We start from the raw sequence: 25,908 nt of genomic DNA, 5'->3' as shown, positions 1-25,908 counted from the left end.
GGAAAAGAAAGGCATATGTAATAAACGTATCTCATATTAATGAAGTCCCTCAAGGGGGCAAGAGCTATGGAACACAGTTTGATTAGCTCTCTTCTTGTGGATTAGTGGGGGGACAAGATAGGGGACATTGCACATGCAGGTGCTGATCCTGACAGAGTCTACAGCCTACTTCCAAATTGTCCAGTTAACTAGGCTGGATTTTGGGATGTTGATATTAGGCCCTTGCTATTGGAGACAAGTAGGCTGGATTTTGAGATGTTGATATTAGGCCCTTGCTAGAGAAGACAGAGTAGGCGTAAATGGCGCACAAGAAAGAAACAGAATTGGTATCAAGAATAAAAGAAAAAGTCAGAGGGTAAAGGTCTTGAAATTATTCTAGCACGTATCTCCCCCCCCCCCCCCACTACCCTACCCCCTTCCACCCACACAAAAAAAAGTGCTTTAGAGTTAAACGTTTTGTTTTGCAGTTGTTCTGTTTTCTAAAAGCGCATCTCTTGGATGGTACAAAGGCTCTCTGAGGCCTCTGCCAAAGATGTGAGAGTGAAGCATGCGCCTCACTAGATTATTCCTGCCCAGGAACCCGACAAGGACGCACACATCACAGCTTTACTGTTTTACTGCAGACAGAAGATGTATGAAGTAAGCTGGGGCGGCGCGGTGGGGGAGTTGGGTTTGCTACAGTTTTACTTGTGCCGAGCAAGCAGGGGTAAAGTGTGTCCATAACGGTTTACTTGTGTAAGGTAAACAAGGATCTGATGTGCCCTATACCACTTTACTTTATAAAGTAAGCAGGTGGTGTGCCCTTTGCACCCATAAGCAGCTCCTAAATGCCGCCACAGAGCGCGAAGCAAAATAACTAAACAAAGAAGTACCTTAAGAGTGGTAACCATAAAAGAAGGACACTGGCCAGTCAGTGCCCAGTAGGAAGTGACCAGAAAGAATATTTGGTCCAGAGGCAACAGGCAGGAATGACTAAGAAGATAACAGGAAGTGAAGCAGGACGACGTGTTGGCCAGTCAGAAGCATTTAAATCAGATTTACATTGGACTATGCCAATGGTAAGTTCAGGTAAGTAAGAGGCTGGGCCTAAGCACATTTAAAGTTTTTTAATTTTTGTTTTTTGTTTTTATATTAACAATAGATTTCGCAAGCAGTGTGCAGGCAAAACCTAAAAAAGCAAATGTGTTGTGAAATAATTCCATTCCTGAAATAATTGTGGGTATGTATTACTAAAATACTGGAGGATTTCTGCTTTACAAATTTGTGACTTTCTATGAATTTCTTGCTAGTTGGAAAATATGACTGTACTTCAGCAGCACTGTTTGCACTTTTCAGAACTCTCACGTTATAGAATAGTTAAGTCTCCAGGATTTGACAATGAATGTTCTTTATTTCAGGAATTCTCAAGTGGGTAAAGCTGATTGACAACTTTGATGCTGAGTATGAGTACACTACCAATGAGGGCACAGTATGCACTTTTAAGACCAATTCTTCAGCACCAAATTATAGATTGGTCAACATCGACTTGAATGACCCAGAAGAATCCAAGTGGAAAGTCCTAGTTCCAGAGCATGAGAAGGATGTGCTAGGTAAAAAATTAAATTTTTTGTTTATATGATGTTTTTACTGACAGACGGCCCTTTATGACGAACATAGCACTACTTCGATTTTGCTTACTACAGATTAGTAATGGACAATTTCCCATTTATCTAGTGTAGCGATGACAGTGAATGATTTGTTTTTGGCTTGTCAGTTGGTAACATGCGGCCAACTAAGACCACTCTAGAATTATTTTCTGTTTGAAATAGTATATATAAGTCGAGATAGCAAATAAAAGGAAACACTCATTCGTAAAGCTTGTTTTTTAAGGACTTTTCATGTAAATTTAAAATTGAGGACATCGTAATAAGAGCACTGATATCGTAAAGTACTGTTACCTTGAATCTGCTCTGCTGTGTTTGGCGTAGCCAGTGATGCTGGTGAAGGGGTGGATTGTTGTACCTAACTAGTTAAGACAGCGTTCTGGATCCTTTGGCATTGTGTCTTGGAAACTGTTTCTTGTGGGTATTTTGTTGTTGGGCTTGGACCGCTGCTGGTCCTTCTGCACAGGTGAGTCTTGTTGACATTCTTCATTTCACCCAAGTGTCAAGATGCTCAGTTTTGAGTGAACACAGTTTGTGTGTTTAATTTCATGTATGTACCTTGTAAGTGGCCTGGGCATAAGGTACTCCAACAGTCTGGCCTGGATTCATTGTACCTCTATTTTAAGTCACATCTTTGTAAAATCGGAGAAAGGGGGTTAGACCCGGAGGCTAGATGCAATTGAAATCGTAGTATTTGTGTGACTTATTAACCTTGCTTGATAACCACAGTGGTAACTGGTGTCACAGGTGAATACGCTCTGTCCTGGCCACTCCCAGCATACCCCGAAACCGGTCCCAGGATGCTTGTTTCCGGTCCAGGGAGAACCTGGCCTGGCAGTTCGGGCTGGACTGTTCCCATGAGGAACATGGTCAAGACTGATTTGCATATGGCTGGGTTCAAACTGGGGTGGCATGGTGAGCAAAATAATGGATGGATTAAACCCAGATCTGTAACTGGGGGTGAATGTTTGATTGGTTCTGCATTCCGTCCATCCAGTTACGCTATCCCACAGCGTTTGTGTTTTGCTTTGCTTTTGCCGCCCTAAGTGCGCCGGGTATGCCCAGACGTGGGTCCCGGGCTCAGTGTGCCACTGGATTCAAGCTAGCCTGGCTGATGAGGGGTGAAACCCCGAAACCAGTCCCAGGATGCTTGTTTCTGGTCCAGGGAGAACCTGGCCTGGCAGTTCGGGCTGGACTGTTCCCATGAGGAACAGGGTCAAGACTGATTTGCATATGGCTGGGTTCAAACTGGGGTGGCATGGTGAGCAAAATAATGGATGGATTAAACCCAGATCTGTGACTGGGGGTGAATGTTTGATTGGTTCCGCATTCCGTCCATCCAGTTACGCTATCCCACAGCGTTTGTGTTTTGCTTTGCTTTTGCCGCCCTAAGTGCGCCGGGTATGCCCAGACGTGGGTCCCGGGCTCAGTGTGCCACTGGATTCAAGCTAGCCTGGCTGATGAGGGGTGAAACCCCGAAACCGGTCCCAGGATGCTTGTTTCCGGTCCAGGGAGAACCTGGCCTGGCAGTTCGGGATGGACTGTTCCCATGAGGAACAGGGTCAAGACTGATTTGCATATGGCTGGGTTCAAACTGGGGTGGCATGGTGAGCAAAATAATGGATGGATTAAACCCAGATCTGTGACTGGGGGTGAATGTTTGATTGGTTCCGCATTCCGTCCATCCAGTTACGCTATCCCACAGCGTTTGTGTTTTGCTTCACTCCCAACATAATGCCACTGAACCGTATCCCTATGTAGATACACATACATGCTTGCGATTTTATCTTGTTTTGTGCATAGGTAAATACGATAACTATCAGATAACAAAATCTTCCAGCGCATGTGAAAATCGTTCTGTGTTAAGTGAGGTAAGAAAAAAGTTGTGCAAGATTGGTGCAGTCACAAACGCACGTCACTCCCACGGTGCATAAAGAGCACAAGGACTCCAAAATGGACATTTAAAGCTTCGCTGGATGGAAGAACCACTGTTAATTGTCGATTCTCCCACCCCTCTAATTTGATAGTCCCCATGCCTCTTGTATAGATGGAAGAATCAGACTGAGTACAAGTGCAGCTTCAGCTGGCAGTCAGTTAAAGTAAAGTGATCTGTTGGTCACAAGGTGGCCGCCTTCCAAGCATTGGAAGTCTGCCCTGTTCAGGACTGGCCCTCCCACTGCTTATTGTCTGTGTCCAGGTCCGCCACACAGCACAGGGGAACACAATGGCTTCCTCGAGTAGGGAGAAAACTCCTTCTTCCTCAGAGCCGTTGCTTGTCTGGTTATCATAAAAGTACTCGATAAAATCCTTCATTAGTTTGCAAAAGACAAAGATACGGAGCAGACAAAAACATGGCACCCGCTTGGCGCTTCTGTCTGACGAAAGTGCTCCTGCCAAGTCGGAAGAAGCATTTTCATCAGAAACAGACCCCCGCTGCGACAGCCATCTGAAAATACGGAATACAGACTGCTGGGTGTGGGAGGTAAGGCATCTGCCTCCACAAAAGCTTTGGAGGACCTGCTGCTGGGGTCTAACTGACACCCCACTCCCCTCGCCGAGTTCTAACTGACACCCCACTCCCCTCACGCACCAGGAAATGCCCGTGTCAAATAACATCTTGCGAAAAGCGTTTTTTTGGATCAAGGGAATTAAAGCACAATAAAATCTAACTCTGAAATGTCGTTTGTTAGCTGCCGCTTGAAGTTTAGGCTCCTTTGTGCTTTCCAGCATAGATTAGACCGAGGAGGTAATGTCTCTGTTAAGTCTGTGTTTTTTTTTTAATTAACTACTGAGCTAGTATTGTCCACCTTTATTTAACTATGTGTTTGGTATTCAAGTCCTAAGTCCACAACTTACAATAAATGTTCACCAATGCGTTTAAGGTCTTTGCATAGAATGCTTCAACAATTTGTTGCTAACACCAGTGGCTTAGTGTGATGTCTGTAAAATATATGTCAAGTTCAAGAGTGTTCTTATCTGAAAGCGTACCTTGTGCGATCACACCGCTGCACATCTCTGATTGGTTAGATTTGTTTCCAGTGAAGTCAGTCCTGCAAGGGTCTCTCCCCTCTCTTTACTGCATTGTTCACGGTGCACTTTGCCCCCTTTTTAAACATTTGTAAGGAACAGAGGCCGTATTCCATCGTGTGACAGAGCTACAGAATCTAAGCTTAAGCATGGGTGCACGATAGCTGTCTCAATGTCAACAATTCTGAAAGGGAACGCCTCCTTTTTGCCATTAAAAGAATTACTGGGTCAGTCCTTTTCCCTATCTACTAAACTGAGAAACCTGGGCTCCCTCCTTGATGAGGATACGTCGCTCGCAGTACACATTGGCTATGTTATCGGGAGCTTTAACCACGGCCAAAGACCTGTAGTCCCCGTCCTGCCTCCTCACCACTCAGCTGTGGTGGTTGGCGCAGGGGCCCATTCAAGAACGCACGATTGGAACAGCCTCCGTGCAGCCATCAAAGGTCACTCTGTCAACTACAGTGGCTAAAACTCTGCCTCAGCCATGCATCTCCGAGTACAGGCGTAACCTCCCCTGACTACCCATCCTTGGCCATGTTAGGTTCAAATTGGGCCTTCTTATGGTCAAACCTTTCAACGACATGGCCTTTAGTAATGCTCAAAATAAAATTAATTTATACCACCCCCACCACAAAGGTAAGGAGTCCGGGCTTTCGACAGTTGTACTGCAAGTAAAACCTTAAAGCAGAGGTGGCAGAGTTTATCCAGTGGGGGTCCCTGAGGGGTGGTGGAAGGAGGGTTTGTGTGCGTGCGTGCGCGCGGCTTGGGCCTGCGTGTGTGTTTGTGCTATCAGCGCATTACACTATCTTAGTAAGATGAACATTTTCTAAAGAATTTTACTAACAACTTGAAGGCGTAGCACACATTTTCAACGTTAGCTGCAAATACATATTTAGTTTGCAGCTGTGATTTCTCTGTGGAAAATGTATTCATGCTATCTGCAGTAAATGATTGCATTTTATAAGTATTGTTTAGCAAATCTACTGGATCTAGCAGTTTTTCTGTACAAAGAGCACGTTGTGTTCAAGAGACTGAGTGACACCGTTATCGGTTAATCCTTCTTTCTTTCCTTCTCTTTTTATCTGCCCACATTTCTTCTTCCACAGCTCAGTTGCACTTGAAAGGCAGCTCTCACTATTTCTTTCGGTCGCTCTCCCGCCCCTTCTCAGTGTTATCCTCAGCTCTCTCGCTGCCACAGTGAAGGTGTGCTCGCATGGTTGCTCGGTAGGTGTGTTTACGCTGAGTCTTATTTTCTCCCACTCGCTCTCTTGTCTTCCCTCTCTTTGCCTCTCCGAAGCAAATATCATTTGACCGTTGACATCCGTGATATCACAGGTATCCCCTTACATAGTTAGATATTGGGTTTTTGATTGAGGAGCATGTCAAGCATCAACCACAATCCCTGTTGGGGTGAACCACAAAAAGTCACTAAATTAACTAGTGCTTAACTCTGTGGTAGCTTGGCTCAAAAGCAGTCAGGCTTAACATGGAGGCAGTGTGTGAAGTACTTATGCAGCACCCAAACAGTATTACGTGGAAACACAACACAGGCAAAATCCCACACTGATTTATAAAAATAAAGTAACATTGAATACATTATTTGAGACAAAACAAAAAAAAATCCAGTCAGTAGAACTGAAGTTATGAATTTTGTAAATGTTTTTGTGGAAAGAACTAGTGCTTAAAAGATCCATGCGCCAACTACAAACATATTGTTGCATGAGACTGGAGCAAAGTCAAACATTAAGGCCTACCACAACGATGCGCGGTCCAGATACACGAGGTGCATTGGTTCCGGCCTCGGCTATTCTTCGGAATTGCAAAGGAAGTTCATTAGGGCAAGGCAGCATAGGATACGTCATTGCCATGGAGCCGCAGGACAAAGTTGCGATGAAGATTCCTACGTTCAGACTTTGTGACTTTTTTGGAAGTAAAAATTCTGCAACTGGACGAAGTTGCCGGCTGTAGCCAATGAGGGTTCTGCCAGGCCAGATGCCCCTTCTCCAAAGAGCCACTGAACAGGATTTGCTGCTGTAGAAAAGAATGTAGCTGGAGCTACCTCTAAGTCAGGCCGACCGGTGATGCACCTTGGGCGGATCGCCAAGCAGGTAGGCCTTGGTCTTCTGTTGCTTCTCTGACCGCTTTTTGACAGAAGATTTCCCAAGTTCCAAGTTTGAGTTTTTGTTATTTTGGTCTTCTTTAGCACCAAATCCAAGGGTTCAGGACTGGATGGGCACCATTTGGAGTGTAGGACTCACTTCAAACAGGGTCCAGACACAGAGTTGACATTGACTTTCGGTGTCCCTGTTGTTCAGACAATGAGAACAAACAGCTAGCCCCTGGATTCACTCTGGTAGTTCTGGGTTCTAACAGCAGGGCAGTCCTCTGAGAATTCAAGGCAGACTTCAAGCAGCAGTCCTCTGGGAACACCAAAGCAGTCCTCTGAAGTACAAAGCAGGCCTCAAGTAACAGGGCAGTCCAGAGTATCCTCTGCAGGTACAGGAGTGAACTGGAGAGTGAGGCGGAGGATCTAGTTTTATACCTAGTGCTAGCTTTGAAGTGGAAGAAACTTTAGGAGGTTTTCTGCCACAGATGGTTATGGAATTTTCTTTCTTCCTGCCCAGGCTCCAAATGGTTTGGGGTGACAAGGCTAGTGTGAAGTTCTTTGTGAGTGTGCTGAGGCAGCTCCTTTGAAATATAAGTGGGGTAGGGAAAATCTGTGCCCCTCCCATTCTGGCCAGATGGCCCGTCCTGCCAAAAACTAGTCCCCGTTTGTCTCACTGTCTGGGAGCAATACACAACGGCCAACTGCCACTTTGATCACAGTTGTGTGACCTGGGACAAAGGCTGCAGGCACCAAATGATTAGGACAAAACAATGCCAACTTTCTAAAAGTGTCATTTTCGGAATTGTAACTCAAAATCCGACTTTACCAACAAAGAAGATTTTAAATTGCAATTCTTTATAGTCCAAAATGACATATTTATCTGTTTCCAAACAAATGTTTTCATTTATTAAATATAATAAGGTAGCCCAATGTTATCCTATGGAAGGGATAGTCCTAATAGGGGTGAAAAAAGAATTTGGGAGTTTTTCACTACCAAGGCATGTAAGATTTAAAAGTACATATATATATATATTTTAATACGGTGCACCTCGGCCTGTGGGTTGTTTAGGGCCTACCCTAGGACTGACTGATGGGTATTAAAAAGGGAGGTCTAGGTCAAGCAAAAGTTTATTTTGCCAAGTCGGATTGGGAGTTTAAAACTGTGCACAAGCTCCAATGGCAAATATGAGACATGTTTCACAAAGCTACCTAAGTGGGTTACACAACAAGTACTACAATTCCAATAGTAGCATGCAATGTACAAGCCTTGGGTATAGGTTGTACCACTTGACTAGGGCCAATTGGGTTTAAGCCAATTTTACCATGTTTGGAGGAGTGAGCATGAGCACTTTAGCACTTAGCAGTGGTAAAGTGCACAGAGTCCTAAAATGGGTTCGGAAAGCAGCAGGGGTGAAAATGAAAAGATTTGTAGGCGACCCTGCAGAGAGGGCCAAGTCCAATAAGAAATTATGAAAACCGCAACTTGGGCAATAGGAACGTAAAAGATATTAACATGGAAGGCAAGATGGAGGCCAAGTGATTCGGGCATACTGGTCTCCCTCCTTCTTTCCGGCCAGCTGGATGCAGATGTCCAGCCCGCCCTCATTCCCGAACCGGTCACTGGTGATGAGTGTTCCAAATCCACCTCAGAATATACGCGAGCTTACCTCAGTGTTTGGAGTTCGCCTGCTTGTCTATGTGTTCGGTAACGAGCATGCTACATTCTTTGTTACATTGTTTGACCGCATTGGTGAGGAGGCGTGCTACACGGATGCAGGCGAGAGGATCAAAGGCGCACCTGCTGGTGTTGGAGATGGGGCCACTGCGCGGCAAGAAAGAATGCGCGGCTCTGGTGATGCAGGAGAGTACAAGGGGGGGAGAGCCTCTACATGGACGGCAGGTGAGCCGCACAAAATAAAATTAGCATCTTCGGCAAAACTGGCAAATGCCCCTCTAGGGAAATATTTTAAAGCAAAAACACACGCTGATTCAGCAATAAAACGGAAAGACACAACTGGCAACACTAGCGATATATGTGGGAATGTGGAGTCAAATGTGAATATGCTATCTGGTGACTGCGTCATTGAACAACAGGACAGAGAAGTACAGAAGGAACCCTTACAAACAGCAAAGGCTGATGTTCCCCTCACCCCTGTGCGCACAAATTTGTTCGCAGAAGAAGCAGAGGAGGACAGGAAATTGGAAATAAGTAACAACTCTACTTCTAGAGACACCCTAGCCCAGGCAGAGGCACAGGCTTTGACACAGGCCCTGGTTCATGACCTCTCATCATTAAATACGGGTGAGGAAGTACAGAAGGGCAAATAGATCCGGGGTGAAAGGAAACTGACTTCGAAAAATGGTCAAGATTTAGACTTAGGGGGATACATTTTTTTCTTTATCAGACCAATCTAGTTGGACCAGTAACAAAGCTATTGAATTCAGGGAGGGGAGCAGTCGAGCCTGGAGATCATCCTGGTCCAAAGCAGGTTCTGAGACAACTACGCCAGGTGAGGATGAAGATGAGAAGTCTGAATGGGGAAGGGGCCAGGTCAACCTGAAAACTCTATAAAGTGGCCACGGTTAGGAAAAAGATGAAGAAGAGAATTTCTGGCTCAGGCTCACCTTCCCACCAAACTTCCACTAAAACATCTAAAAACCTACAATGGGATTATTCTTCTGCGCCTGGGCTTGGTGGGCTTGGCTCCGTGGGTGGCCCTTTGACTGATACAACCCAAACGTCGTTGGAGATGATACACCAGAGTATTATGGAACATCAGGAGGAGACAAAAGCTGAAAGCCGCAGAACACAATTGGCTTGCTGCAAAATGCAGGGAGCTATTCGACGGGTACCGACTTCGCAATACGTATAGGAGAGGCTGAAACCCGTATATCGAAACTGGAGGATGACAGTGCTACGCAAGGGGAGATTAGAGAATCTTTGAGAAGCCAAATGGAGGACACTCCGTGGAAAATGGCAGATTTGGAAAATAGAGCAAGACAAAATAACCTTTGAGTCCTGGGTATCCCATAGGGGCTGGAAGGGGTGACCCGCGGAGCTTTAAGGTGAATCTACTCAAGGAAGCCTTTCCAGATCTACCACAATTGGTTTGGGAGAAGGAAACCCAGGGTTATATTGATATGTCAATATCAACAGCTGCATCTCGCCTTGAGGACGAAGCTCTTCTATCATAGTTTCGTAGGCTTTGTTGCATCTCACATGCACAACTTAAACGACTCAGGGAAAGCTGGATAAGAAATCAAGCTGGAAGGACAGTCCATTTAGCGACATGTAATGTGACCCCATCCGGAGTAAAGGATCTTCCCTTAATATCTAGGGCTCTGACATCCGATTCCCTCCTGCAGGAAATCAGGCACAAAAGAATAGCAGTTGGCCGACAACAGTACCTGGGTTTTGGTGGAAGGGATAATCAAAGGCTGCGTAGCAATTTCTTAACCAGGGGATGTTCCCTGATTGGTAGTCCTGCGATCATGGCGTAGTCCACGGAGATCACCGATCTAAAAGTATTGACCGATTTGTAAGCCCTTCCTAATAAACCTCAGGCGGCCAGGAAATTTAGGATGCGGACAACATCTGCCCCCATATGATCCACACACTGTTGAAGACACCAACTCATCCATCAAGCCCAGGCCAATCGATACCTCTTGTCTGTACCCTCTGCCCATGCCCGTGAGAGGAAATCTTCTGCAGCTCTTGAAAAGCCAGGGACTTTCCATCTAGACCTGTAATCCTCCACACCATAAGCTGGAGGCTGCCACTTATCACCAGATGTTGGGGATTCCTGGATGGGTCGCTCGGGGCATGAGGATTGTGGGGTAGAGTGTTTTGAGAACCATCATCAGCCAAGAGCAACTTCCTCAATGGAATGAGAGCAGTCACCGACTGGATGATAGACAGCTGCCTCAAGCTCAACTCTGACAAGACAGAGATCCTCATCCTGGGCCCCAGTCCCACTACCTGGGACGACTCCTGGTGGCCAACAGCCCTTGGAACCACCCCTGCCCCCACCGACCACGCACACAACCTTTGCATCATCCCTGACTCCTCACTGTCCATGGCATGCCAAGTCAATGCCATCTCATCCACGTGCCTCCAAACACTCTGCCTGCTCCGGAAGATTTTCGAGGGGATCCCCATTGAAACAAAAAGGATCGTCACTCATGCACTCTTCAGCAGTAAACTAGCCTACGGCAATGCACTCTATGCCAGCCTCACGAAGAAACTGCAAACAAGACTCCAGAGAATACAGAACGCAGCAGCCAGACTCATCCTGGACATCCCCTGCTACAGCCGCATCGCCATCCACCTGAGAAATCTGCTTTGGCTCCCCATCAACAACTGTATCACCTCCAAACTCCTGACACAAGCTTACAAGGCCCTGCACAACATCGGACCAGCCTACCTCAACTACCGCCTAGCCTTCTACCCCCACTCCAGACAACTCTACTCTGCTCAACTGGTCCTCGCCGCCACCCCTAGAATCAGGTTCGCTCGCTGTGTAGACCTGGTACACGCTGCCACTCCATCTCAGGCAGTCCACCTCGCTGAATGAGTTCAAGAAGGACCTCACGACCTGGCTCTTCGACTGATCAGTGCCCCCTCATCAGTGCCCCGAGACCCCATGGGTGAGAAGTTGGGCTATACAAATAACTGATTGATTGATTGATTGAGGAAATTTCCATCAGAACTAGAATACATACTTGTGACCTCCACACCGGGGTGATCACTACCAGATCCACCTTCTGCCTGCGCACCTGATCTGTCAGACACATGATCATGGCGAAAGGCATAAACCTGCACCGACGACCAACTGAAGGACCCGGGAAGCTGATGATCGAGTCTGGACACAAACCGGTTGAGCATGAACGGGGCCACAGGGCGGAAAGGGCTTGAAACATTGACGGAAGAAGTCGGCACAGGCTTGGATCTCAGAGATGGTGAGATTGCCAATCCGTAACCCGTTTGGCTGACCCCAGGAGATATTCCACCGTCACTGAAACATGATGTTCTAGGCAGTACTCCCAAAAGTTCTTGGCTAGATCTGAGAGGGCTCTGAGCCGTGTAGTCCCCAGATGGCTGATATAGTGGACCACAACCACATTGCCCATCTTCAAAAGGACACAACTCTCTTTGGTCCAATATTTGACTGCAAAGGAACTGGCCATCAGCTCCAGTCAGTTGATATGTAGGGACTGTTCTGCGGCGGACCATCCCCTGCCGGTGGTGAACTCCCTATAATGAGCTCCCCAACCTGAACTGCTGGCATTGGACTCGATCACTAGATCCAGTTGCGAGCCGAAAATTGCATGACCATTCTGTGCCTCCATATGGGAGAACCACCACTTGAGTTCCTCTTTGGCCCTTTCTGACAGGGAAATGAACTGGAAGTATGTGAGGCAGCGGCAAACATGATCCTCTTTTAGTCGCTGGAGGGCCCAAAAGTGTAGGGGCCCCTGAAACATGGCCTAAATGGAGGATGAAAACAGGCCTACCACCCTGGCTTATCTGGTGAATGGAGGTCCATGGTTTTGCCAGCATCCTCCTCACTTCATGCCGGATTTTAGCCAACTTCCTAGAGGGAAGGCTCAGCGTTAGTCTCTACCAAATTGATTAAGAACCACAGAAATGTGATGGAGTGTGAAAGGGAGAAATTTGACTTCAGTTGGTTGATAATAAACTCCAGGGACTGGAGTAGATTCACCACCATCTCAAGATGGCTAGACAGAGCATGCAGACATTGATCCATGAGCAACATATCGTCCAGATACACTACCATGTGCACACCAGAAGCCCTCAGGCATTCTGTCATTGGCTTCAGAACCTTGGTGAAACACCAGGGGGCCAACGACAGGCTGAAGGGAGATAGGTGAATCAAAAAGTTTGTCCCTGCCATTGAAAATGAAGAAACTGGCGATGTGCCGGAAAGATTGGGACTGTTAGATAAGTGTCCTTGAGGTCCGGCCGGACCATTGAATCATTGAGCCAGAAGAGGTCTTGAAGGAGGTGGATGCCCTCTATCTTGAAATGGTGGTAAACTCAACCACTCATTGAATTTCCGGAGATTGATCACCAGGTGCCGGACACCACCCTGCTTCTGAACCAGAAACAGATTACTTAGAAACACAGAGGGTTGCGGATTGAAAGTACATATTGCCCTTTTGGCCAGGAGTTCTAGAACCTCCTGTTCTCCCTGTCCAGAGAAAATGAGGGGTTTGGGAGGTAAAGGATGAAAGGGGGACCAGTAGAACTCTATGTGGAATCTCTGCACGATTTGAAGCACCCAGGTGTAGGGCATGAGAGTCTGCCAGTTGTATATAAAGTGCACCAGTTGACACCCCAAACTGACTGTAGGGAGAGATTAAAAAAACTCACTTGGTGAACTGAAGTTAGCTTCTTCACCTCGGGGTCCGTTTCGGCAACCTTTCTGGCGTGACTGTCTTCTGGTAGGCAAGGATCCCGAGAAGTCCTGCCATTGTCCTTGCTGGGATGGTTGGCATCTGCCAGAGGCTGAATAGTGGCAACGGCCAGCGGAGCGCCCCTTACCACTGCCGGCCCCGGTGAAAACACATGCATTGAACATGCACCTGACCGTTGATTGGGCTGTGTCAAGTGAATTAAAGAGCGACACTAATTGGCCGAGCTCCTTAACAAACTGGTGGCAAAAGAGCCCTCTCAGTAGAGATGGCGCAGTTGGCATTACCAAAAACTATTCCCCTTTAGGCCCAACTTGGAAAGTGCCTCTTGGGTGATCAGTGCCCTTGATGCCTTGGCCTCCTCTGCCATACCAAAAATGTTTACTAGTGGTCCTGCTATGTACAGGAGCTTGTCCTTGCATGACCGCCAGGAGTGGTCAAAACCCTTCTTTGGGTCCCTGATGTATTTTGTTAGAAAATTGGCCATACATGTGTCTGTTTCGGGCATGACAGCCACTTTACCCTCCAAAGTTGGACGGGGGCATTTTGCCCGAATGTGGTTCCTGACCTATTGGTCAAGGGGTTTGCAGAGCCCTTCCAGTCACATATTTAGCCACCTTGTCACCGGGAGCCCATTCGGAGGAGCAGGGATGCATAAGCTCCTCAGGCTCTAAGAAATCTGGCTGGGAGTCACCAGGCTCCTCGGCAGCAGGACCTTACACGGCTGGGGGAGTGACGAATGGTTTCCAGGACCGTTCGCGGTTGGACTCACCCTCCGAGCCCATATGGAGACCATTTGAGGCCAGGGCGGTGTGAATTGGGCCCGGGCACGCTCAGGTTTGAGGGACCATTTGGGGAAGCAGCAGCTCTGGGAGCGTAGGGGAGTTTGCGCCGAAGAACGCCTTTTTCAGCTTGGCAAAAGCTTCCAGGTCCACCCTGAGGATTGTGGACATTTGCGCGGATTCGAGGGGGAGCGGGGAGGACAGCAGGGGGTAGAGGCTGGCTCTGGAGGTTTTGGGGCAGAAGGCCCAGGCATGTCTTCCCGCTGTGCAAGGGGTTGAAGGCACTGTTGTGCCATGTCGATAAGTCTCTTTTCCAGAGGAGCCATTGTGTCCAAGACCACTTAAATTACGGAGGTGTCTAATGCATTACAGAACTCATCTGTGACTGGGAAGTATGAAACGTTTTCCTCCTCTTCATAATAATCCCCCTAACCCTAAACGAGGCCTGTAAGTATGTACGTATGTGTCTTATTTATTTTAAGGGACTGTGGCCAGCCACCAGGTAAGAGGGAATTAGATAGTATAGGTTTTAGGCTCCTTTAGCCTGAACCAGACCTTATGAGGTCTACAGTAACGTAGACGTGACGCAGCAAGTCACAGGCCTTTCCAAGCAGAGAAAATGATGGGCTACCAGCCTTGAAGGCATTAAATAACAGCTATGGCTCGAGGGAGCCGAGGATTCGAATCCCCGTGAGGCCCGACAGGTAACAATAGTGTGGACACTAGCAGACAACTTGCCCTTATGCTAAAAACTGACACTGTATGAGACAGATGGCAGCCTGGGCAATGTCTGCCCATGTACAGGATTTACTGCTCCTCCAACCGTTTTACCCCACCCACTTTGGGCTGACAGGGGCCATTTAATTTGTTTTTGCCATAGATGGAGGCACTCCGTGATGTCTGTAACTGACATGCGCTCTGCGGCAAAGTGAGATGAATAGCGTCTTGTAACTGACGCGTGAGGGGGGCATGCCCTCTAGCGGTTGGAAGACTGGCATGTGCCCTGGCCCCGAATCTCTCAGATGAAGGAAAACTAATCTAATGATCGTTCGCGAAAGATCGGAGAGGCGTTCCTGTGACACAAGGGGCAAGCGCCTCCCAGCGAGACCAAACATACAAAGAGAAAAATGCATTGATAAACATGATAGGGTACCGGAGTCCAAGTGCTTAACTAACAGCAGTGAAGAAAGAGGGTGACAGAAGAGGGACAGTACCTTTCACAGAGGTTCGCAGCACCTGACTGACTATAAACTTGTTTATTTTGGAACGTCATTTGTTTCCCTGGGGTTATCAGAAATTATGTTTTTTGTTGTTGACTGCTTAATGCGGCTGCTGCACAAATAAATGAAGAAAGTATAGCAAAATCCTGGCCTCCGGGTCCTGCCATAGAATTTGACCCCATTTCCACTATGTTGACTCCCAGAACAGGACCTACTAATTGGGATCTTACATGTTATGCAGTATCTTTGCCTCTTGCCACTACCCGCTCAAAGTCCTCCGATAAGTCCAAGCCTAAGAAAACGAAGGGGAACTTGACCCCATCACCGCCATTCTTACTCAAAAGAGAAAGCATGAGTTTTGCAAGTCATTTTTGACCCTCTGCAGATTGAGGCCTTCGAAGAGGCCACGCAACAAATTTTCAATGCACTTCCTGTTGTGTTCTCATAGCAACTCTGGGACAGCCTTCCTCTCTGGCCCAGAAATCCACACCTATTCTAGCCGTCCCAATGCCAGTACCTACATCATTGGCACTGGTGGATGATCCAGTGCCAGCGCCCACGTCAGATCTGGAACCTTCATTGGTTCGAGCTCAACCGAAGCCACGCTAAAAAATTATGAAAGCACAACTGGTTGTCATACACCCTGATTCTAACTCTTCAACTCTACCACATCGCAGCTTTCAGCAAAGGCTCCATTATCTTTTGTTTTTGACACTGATCCTGTGCCAGAACATGGTGCACTCCGGGATATTGATGATGATGTTGGTAGGAAAGGTGTCTTTGTCCCTCCTCGTAACACTCATGTTGCCTTGTATCCCAATTTACAGAACACCAGTCGGCTTGATACCTCCCCTGAGACAGAGCTTGACTAACAACGTGGTCCACGAATGGAAGAAAGTGACTTATTTGTCATGATGGTTCAGAGGGCAGCCATAGTACTAGAATTATAGCTGCCCTTGATTGAGACTAAAATGAAAGTTTTGACAGAAATTCTTCTGCCTGGACCAGCAACACCTGAACCCCTGCTTCCATTTAATGATGCCCTGGGGACTACCTGGTCAAAACTTTGCATTTTCCCATCTGTTAGGCCAGAAGTCATTGGCTGGCCCCTAGTGATTCAGAGTTTCTCACCAAGGACCCAACTCCAGAGAGGCTCATTATAGAAGCCCCATCCCGCAGGGTGAACCCTAACTCCAACTCTAGTTTCCAACCAATCCTCCAGATAGAAAATACAAAAGAATTGATGTCTTTAGAAAACATATATTCTCCTATGTCAGCCTGACATTGCAATCTGTGAACGCAGTCTGCCTATTGGGCCAATACACCCATGCCCTTTGAGGCATGGCCTATGAGATCTTGCCCACAGTCACAGAGGATCTTAGGGACTCGCTGACTTTGGATACCAGTGGAAGGCCAGCTCCATACCAACCTTCTAAAGCTATGGGCAATTTGTCTGGCTGGCCCTGAAGGCCTTCCTGTCTGAAGAGACTGGTGCAGCTTCTCACAGACAGCACCACTTGCATCAGATACGGCAACAAGCAGGGTGTCCTGAGTCTGATGCCAAGAGGCTATGCATCTGTGAAGGTGGCTAAAACACCAGGACATCCTCCTAGTCGCCAGTCACCTGGCAGGGTCCCTGAATACCAGAGCAGGCGAATTGGCAGATGTCACCTACATCCCAAAATGGCACAGGGTGTCTCTGACCAGTGGGGAGAGACATGGCTAGTGCTTTTAACCACTATCAAAAATGTGCAGTCAACTAATTTGTGTGCTAGAGTTTCTGAAAGAACACTTACGAAGAAGCATTCATGCTGGAATGGAACAAGAGACTCATGTATGCCTTCTCTCAACTACCTCCTGTGCCGGAGTTCTCAAGAAAATCAGAAACAACTGGGCCAGAGTAATCATAGTGGCCAGAGATTGGGTCAGGAGAGTGTGGTACTCGGAACTCTTGAGCATGACCATTTGTCCTCCAATCATGCTTCCACTTTCAGGAGGGGGGACCTCCTGTCTCAGGCGTTGAGCAGGGTCCTCACCTCAAATCTATGCAACCTACACCTCCTTGTGTAGAGACTAAGCAGTTGCAATTGAATGTGTAAGATTTGACGCCTAAAGTGGTGGATGACCTCCTCGCCACCAAACGCCCCTCTGTGTAATCCATTTATGACGGGATCAATTTGTAAAGTGGGATAGTGCCCTGCATACTGACCCCTTACGTTGAAAGTTTTTGGATGTAATTTTGTTTGTTTTGTCTTTAGCCCAGGGAAGGCCTTGCAGGGGGCACTGTAAAAGGTTATTTGTCATCCCTCCTATCCTTCTACAGTTTAACTTACATATTCCATCCCACATCATTTGTGATACCACAGTGGGACTTAACTGGGTGTTGACATTTGTTGTGTGTATACCTTCCTTGCCAGTGCATAGTTGCTCATTGTGTCTTTGAGCCTTGAAGACTTCTCTTCCTCATTTCAGTAACGTCTGTTTGTCACTTGAGTGACCTAAAGACAGTTTCAGTGTAATTGCTGTACACCTCCTTTTTCTGGACAAATTGGTGCAGAGGGCCTGGACAGCCTTCTTACCAAACGTCTTCACTCCTTTCTACGTTGGGCAGTCGATCACTCTATCAGCGTACGTGCTTCTTCTAACCTCTCGCAGGAGGAGCAAAAGCTCCATTGGTTGGACTCCAAAAGATCTTAAACCTATTACATTCATCATATGACAGACCCTAAAGTAGATAATCACATATTTTATGGAGATTTCTAGAGCAAAGAAAAAGAAGTCTTTCCAGAAGAGGACTTTGTCAAAGAGGATACTCCTTTGCATTAATATCTTCTATGCACTAAGAAGCAACACCCATTCCACACAAGGCTGAGGCCTTTACCACTGTGTTGGCGTGAGGAATGCCTGCCCTGGATATTTGCCAGGCTGCGACCTACTCATTGGTGCATATGTTAACAAAGCACTACTTCCTGGACAGTCATGTTGGGTGGGAAGGACACTTCACCCTCTTAGTTATTCAAAGTTTTATGTGTGATCAGATTCTGCAGCACCTACAACCGCCACTCCCACCACCCTACTACCACCATGCTCCTCCCCCCACCTTGGAAAGGCACTCCTTTGATATCTGTTCTGAAGTGAGCAATCTTCATTTAGAAGTATCCATCAGATGAACAAGTTACTTACATTTGGTAACATTCTTTCTGATAAATACACTAACCATCAAATTCACACTGCACTCCCACCTCCCTAGTCTGTGGAGTGGCCTCTTTTTAACATCTAAACTGGTCCCAAGTTAGTGATCAGCACTCTGTTTCCGACAGTTGTTCAGGCTCCGCATCTGAGGGTGGGAAAAGACAAGAAACTGATGTCCACATAAAGAGATAGTGCTTGTATGCCCTGTCACTTTGTCACTTCTGGGGTGGCATGGAGTCACAGCAGAACTGCACGATGCCATCTTTTGGATTGATAATTTTCCAGATTCACATTCCTCATTCTAAGTTGAGGAGTCTGTGGTAGATAGAATATCACAAGATAGAGCATTACCAAAGATCAGTAACTTGTTCCTGTGGTTCAGACACACCATTAACACATTTACACCTCAATATGGAGTTGTAAATAGATACTGATTTGTGCTGGTGGAGTATACTTATGTTTTGGTGCAGTTTAAATGAACAACTATTTGGGAAAACCATCCTGCTGCATATGGGTATTGTATACAGAATCTATACTTTGTGTCAATATAAACGAAGTATAGTTCACTTGAGGTAGCTCTGGGCTGCCTAAAGAGATTCTGATTTGCTGTCAGCAGCCAGCCAGAATTTCCCTAACACTGAACTTTACCATCATATAGAAAAGGGCCACGTGTGAGGACCATTCTGATTGGCTGGTGGTAGTCGATCAAAACATCCTACAGGCTAAATTCCTGTGAGTCCCGCAAGCTGTTAATTTTGAAGAATTTTCTGGACTCCTGTATTATTACCACCTGCTGTTCAGCTTCCTTGTTGCCTGTGATAAACTGAGGTGGCTTTTGCATAAAAGGCAGGTTTGGGTCATATTTCGCATCTGATACACTCTGTGCTTGAAATTGCCCTGTACTGCCAGGAACTGAGAGACAACACTTTTTAGGTCTGGCATTAGCCAAGATCTTTTGATTTTACTAGAATCATTTGTATAATTTACTTACTTATAGGGGCTTTCAGAATTGGTATGTTGTCATTCACAGTTTGCCTCTGCTAACTCCTGCATGGGGCAGTGTGTCAGCCTACTTAAGCCACTGGAACTTCACTTTGAATGACTGTATTTAGCTTTGTTTTTTTCTGGGCTCACTTTCACCAATGATTCTTCAATAAACTTTGCCCAGGTTGAAACCCAGTCTTTATTGTGTTTAATTTTGCAGCACTTGTTACACTTTGTTCTTTCTTTTCTTCCTTCCTTCATTCTTTCCATCTTGCCCTTTTTTCTTTTCATATTTTCATGTTCCTTTTTATCTTTCTTTCTTTTTTGCCTTGCCTTTTTCTTTACTTTTTCTTCTTTACTTTTTTCGTTTTTCTTTTTCCTTATGTTTTTTCTCTTGCCTACTTTCTCCTGTTATGCATTTTTCTTTATTTCTTTCCTTCTTTCTTCCCTTTTCATTCTATCTTCCCTGGATATGTTCTCTCTTGCCTTTCTTTCTTTCCTTCCTTCTTTTCATGTTCTTTCTTCCTTTCTTTCTCTAATCTTTCCCTCTCTTTCCTTCTTTTTTATTTTGCGCCTTCTGGTTTTCCTGCCTTCTTTTTCTTTTCTTTCTTTTTTCTTCTACTCATTCCACTTTCTTTCTTTTTTCTTTCTTTCCTTTTTTCTGCCTTTCTTTTTTGTCTTTTGTCTTTTTTCCTTTGTTCCTTCTTTCCCTCTCTTTCTTTTAATTTATTCGTTCCTACCTTCATTCATTTTCTTCATTCTTGCATTCTTTCCCTGATCTTGCTTTATTTCTTCTTTCCTTTTGTTCTCCTTTATTTCCTTCTCTCCATTGTTTCTTCTGTTCTTTCTTGCTTTCATTCTTTCTAAAATTCAAGAGACTGGCAGAATAAATGGCTTTTTTAGACCTTAACCAAGATCTTTTTTAGATGTTACTAAAATTATGTGCATGAACAAGTGATTGATGCTTGCAAATCGCACATCTGCAACACAAATTACAATGTCCTGGAGGAAACAACAAAGTCATGAGAAGGGTGCCAACCTGGTGTAAATACCCAACCACCCAGGGTATTATGATGCACAGACCCAGAAGGACTGGGAAATGCCTCCTCTGTGTCGTGCTGTGTACACAAATAGAAAACAGAAAGTACCAGGGCACTCCAAATGATAAGTCCACAGTATGCAAGAATCCAAAAAGTTTTAATTCCTTATGTTGGAAAAAGTAAACACATCAATTTTCAGAGACAGCCAACACGTGTTTCGTCCAACCGGACTTTTTCAAGGCTGTAATAAGGAAAAGATGATATCTCTTTACAAATACCAAATGGCGCATATATATTGGATAATTAACAAAAAACACAAGCGATGTACAAAGACAAGAAAAATACTTTTTGTGAGTGAAAATATAGGTGATGCATTTCAAGATTTCAAAACCATAGAAGGCTAACAAAAGATTCTGGAATTGAGATACTCTCATGCTAGGTATGATATACAAGTAGCCCCTGCGAGTTGCCAAAAGTAGTGTAAGAAGACATTAGAAAAGTGCAATTATTAATAAAAACCCTGAATGTAAACCAGATGTTTAGTAGTTACGTGAACAAAAAGAATGAGTAAGCCATTTTACGTTAAACGCCATAGACAATAGTAGGTTTCCCAAAGAAGCTTTGTGCAAAAAATGTTCAGACGATAAAGTGGCCAGACAAATATCAGGAAAGCACCGAGGAGACACCAAAGGTATGGATGTGTGAGCAGGATGCTGAGGTCGGGGCTAGAAAGAAAATCCCCCAATATTTAGATGAACAAAAAAGACCCCCAGAGTGTACAAAGGGTATGTTGTACAAACATAACAAGAAGTTGTAGCAGAAATGGGAAAATTTCTCCCAAGCATACCATGTAACTGGCTGAGTTACTGAGTCCAAAACGATGTCTCTATTGAGAGGAAAATCGTGGGTCCTGTGTGATGAACAGGTTGTATAAGCCATCTATCCAAAGTGTTGAAAATTGTATGTGGCAGGGCCCTGATAAGCCCGATCACCTATGGAACAAGAGAAAATTAAGAGCAAAAAACACCATGTGCGAGAACCCACCACACGCCGAGCACAGGAGTCTGCAACATGAAAGGAAAAAATGTCTAACCCAAAGGAAATAATATATATGTATCTATAAGTAGAGTGAAAATGAGTAAAGCTAAGGGAATAGAATTATAATTCCACTCCGTTCTGCAATTACAAAAAAGTAATAAAAAGCCCCAAAGTGCCAATATCAATGTTTCAAGGGAATGTCCTAAGTAATGGATCTACTATAACATGACTTATGTACAACAAACGTCTAGCCCATGGGAGGGTCCAAAACGCTGTGTAGCAACAGGGCTATCAGAATAATGGTTGTGGTAATTTAAAGAAAAAATATATAAAAAAAATATATAAGAATTAAAATAAAATGAATAGGCATCTACTAACTAGGTCTATGCATGACTCACCCCAGATAATCTGGGGTGAGTCATGCATAGACCTAGTTAGTAGATGCCTATTCATTTTATTTTAATTCTTATATATTTTTTTCTTTAAATTACTACACAGCGTTTTGGACATTCCCTTGAAACATTGATATTGGCACTTTGGGGCTTTTGATTACTTTTTTGTAATTACAGAACAGAGTGGAATTATAATTCTATTCCCTTAGCTTTACTCATTTTCACTCTACTTATAGATACATATATATATATATTTTTCCTTTGGGGTAGACATTTTTTCCTTTCATGTTGCGGACTCCTGTGCTCGGCGTGTGGTGGGTTCTCGCACATGGTGTTTTTTTGCTCTTAATTTTCTCTTGTTCCATAGGTGATCAGGCTTATCAGGGCCCTGCCACATACAATTTTCAACACTTTGGATAGATGGCTTATACAACCTGTTCATCACACAGGACCCACGATTTTCCTCTCAATAGAGACATCGTTTTGGACTCAGTAACTCATCCAGTTACATGGTATGCTTGGGAGAAATTTTCCCATTTCTGCTACAACTTCTTGTTATGTTTGTACAACATACCCTTTGTACACTCTGGGGGTCTTTTTTGTTCATCTAAATATTGGGGGATTTTCTTTCTAGCCCCGACCTCAGCATCCTGCTCACACATCCATACCTTTGGTGTCTCCTCGGTGCTTTCCTGATATTTGTCTGGCCACTTTATCGTCTGAACATTTTTTTCACAAAGCTTCTTTGGGAAACCTACTATTGTCTATGGCGTTTAACGTAAAATGGCTTACTCATTCTTTTTGTTCACGTAACTACTAAACATCTGGTTTACATTCAGGGTTTTTATTAATAATTGCACTTTTCTAATGTCTTCTTACACTACTTTTGGCAACTCGCAGGGGCTACTTTTATATCATACCTAACATGAGAGTATCTCAATTCCAGAATCTTTTGTTAGCCTTCTATGGTTTTGAAATCTTGAAATGCATCACCTATATTTTCACTCACAAAAAGTATTTTTCTTGTCTTTGTACATCGCTTGTGTTTTTTGTTAATTATCCAATATATATGCACCATTTGGTATTTGTAAAGAGATATCATCTTTTCCTTATTACAGCCTTGAAAAAGTCCGGTTGGACGAAACACGTGTTGGCTGTCTCTGAAAATTGATGTGTTGACTTTTTCCAACATAAGGAATTAAAACTTTTTGGATTCTTGTATACTGTGGACTTATCATTTGGAGTGCCCTGGTACTTTCTGTTTAAAATTATGTGTATAACATAGTTACTTTTAGGGGTTTTCAGCCCCATGTCATCCATTTGTCTGTGGTTTTGTCGCTCACATTGTTTGTCAGCCCACTTCAGCTGTGTGCTGACTTCACTATGAATTACGGCATTCTGCCCTTTCTCAAGGAGCACATCCTCACACAAAGTAGTTCCCTTCAGCGCCAGTGAGTACTGTGGTATTATGTGCTTTTTTGAGAGAGAAAACATTTTTGCCTTTAGCCGTTATTTTTTTATTTTATTTTTTTAGATTGAAGGCCCGGCAGGTTCCCAAACAATAAAGTTTTGTAAAACCATGACAATACATAAATTGCCAAAAGGCTGTCAGCCAACGCAGACCTAGTGGCTTTTGCCAGTGCTTATTTTATTTTCATAGAGGGTACCAGCACTCCTGAAGAGTGCTGCAATATTTTTAATTTGAGATTGGCAGCTCTTCCCTGAAACAAGCGAAGTACCTGCACTTATATTTTGTCCATTTCAAGCACTGGTTATTATCCTGCCCAAAAAAATGTCCACTCGTACTAATTCCTGCTTCATCCCCAGGTCCTAGTATTTTGCTTCTCAACGCCGTTGCTCCTCTGCTGTTTACGCCATCCCCGACCGCCCTTCCAGGCACACGTGGTCACTTGTTTTCACGCTGCTTGTGCGTTTGTAGTACTTACAAGTCCTTAGAGAAACGAAAAGCGGAAATGCGTTTCTGAGGGACTGCACCGTAAGCATCTGCCTAGGTACTGCAGAGCAGTTAACAAAACACCAGACGCTGAGGGAATTTTATATCATGGTTTTCACTTTGACTCAGCCTTTTCCAAGCAATCAACGCAGTCGTGGGTTACTTCTTGAAATCAACAGGGACCTGACACAGTCGCTGCTATATTTAGAACGCAGAGCTCCAGGTGAATAGGAAAAAAATTAAGAGTCGCGTGTAGGTTTCACAGCCTGAGGAAATCGGCTTTTCAGAGTCAATGTCGTCCCTGTTTATTTTTTATTGTTTTGAGGTGCACTTATCAACAATGTTCATTTCGTTTTGAATACATAAGGCTACTTTCCACATCTTGATTTTCTTTGTGGAATTGTTAACTATACATTATGACTGGCCACCATTTCCAGTGGTGGAGTCTTTGGGAGGACATTTTCAGTGCAGTATGTGTCATCCGTTCACATCTCTGCACCTATGGTAGTCGCGGTGTAGGGTCTTTCCCACTTCCTCTTTTCAGCCAGTGAGTCTTGTTTTCGAAACCACGTATATTGCCAATGTGCCGTAGCTGCGCGTTGTTTACTAAGTTAGGCCTCCGATGTAATACCAGAGAGCATCAGTGTAATCACATGCTCAAAGACACAACATATAATGTCAATCTACTAACAGGTGCAGTAGGAAAATTGCTTCGAAGCTCACTGCGGGGTGCAAAGTGTGCCTAACTAGACTTGTACAAAACAAAATCTTATCAACATCAACGGAGACCCATATTTATCAAGTTAGGACTGCTTAGCACCGTCGGAAATAGCGATAAATGGTTTGACTTTATGAAAACGAGTAGGATGGGCGAAAAAAATATTGGTGAACGTTCCAGTCGATAACTTATCTGGTGCAGTCCCAAGTTGTAATACGTGTGTAGCCTCTGGTTCACATGTCGGTATGAAGGTGACTAGGCGCCTTCACACTGTTTTATGTAAATTATATCACATATGATTTAATGATAAATGATTTAATGAGAAGCGTCCTAATGTGCTTTATAGCCCAAAAAGTGCTATATTGACTTGACATTGATTCATATTATTTCGTAGCCTCGTTGGCAACTCTCAGGCCCAAAACAGAGTTCAACAGGGTTTACACTGTGGAAGTTGCTTTCGACTCAGTCACTAATGACACATGAAGGAAGAACGCGCCAACCGTGCATGATCTAGGACACGCGCTCGATCTTTATTATTTTTCATTCATGGGGGAACTTGATTGGGTTATAGTTGCAAGTAAGCAGGTAGTGGAAGAGAGATTTTTTACGTCGACCGCGCAAATGCTCTGGCATTCTGTAATCTATAAGTGGTCTTTTAACCACGCCCACCGCACGCCCATCACTACCACTCCTTCATGGACTTGCCTTTCAAAAATCCTTTGTTATCATTGATAAATGCTTTACGTTTGTCCGTCCTTTGGGCAGGTTTAGCCATCGACCCTTGTACATGGATGATTGCACTTTTGCTGATAGGTTTGACTGCAAGCGAACCTTTTGTGTCTCTCCTTCGCGTGCATGCTGGTCCCTGGCGCTTTGAATCAGCTCGTTTATGTGAAACTGATTTACTTTTCATTTTCAATTTATGTGGCAAGAAAAGTCCACTTAGTAGTTTACAACACTAACAGTTCTAACTAGAGCAAACGCAAGACCCATTGCATTGTAAATGCTTATTTTCTTTCGGAGAGCTTCTCACGTTGACGCTGAGCCATGTGTGCTTGGCCTCTAGAGAAATGCCCAGGCGAAGCAAACATATAATTGTATCCATTGTGGGTTGAATCCGAAAATAGGAAATACACTTCCCAGGCACAAATTTGTTGGAGATGAATCTGGTAGCTAGAAATTATAAAGCAATGTTATGAAATATTGTAAAAGCAGTTTTATCAACGTATACATTAACTCAGTGCCATCATGTTTCTTGATTGTGAGTTAATGATAAAAAGCATTTTTCATTAGAAAGTACGGTCATGATGACACAGTCGTTAAATGAGATTTACATCTACCTGTTCTTTATATGGGTCTAGTTGTTCTAGTTC

General features: G+C 44.7%; 1 protein-coding gene across 1 annotated transcript in view; it reads left to right on the top strand.

Moving 5' to 3' along the window:
* Nucleotides 1-25,908, top strand: part of PREP (prolyl endopeptidase) — a 574,937-nt gene that overhangs the window by 289,546 nt on the left and 259,483 nt on the right. Inside the window, exon 8 of the mRNA XM_069235420.1 lies at nt 1,398-1,589. Coding sequence (XP_069091521.1) covers nt 1,398-1,589 — 192 coding nt within the window. The remainder of the gene's footprint in view (nt 1-1,397; nt 1,590-25,908) is intronic.

Source organism: Pleurodeles waltl, chromosome 5 (genome assembly GCF_031143425.1).
Source record: "Pleurodeles waltl isolate 20211129_DDA chromosome 5, aPleWal1.hap1.20221129, whole genome shotgun sequence".
NCBI classification, from domain to species: domain Eukaryota; kingdom Metazoa; phylum Chordata; class Amphibia; order Caudata; family Salamandridae; genus Pleurodeles; species Pleurodeles waltl.
The sequence above is the reverse complement of the archived record's forward strand: the minus strand, read 5'-3'. Positions and strand labels throughout refer to the sequence as shown.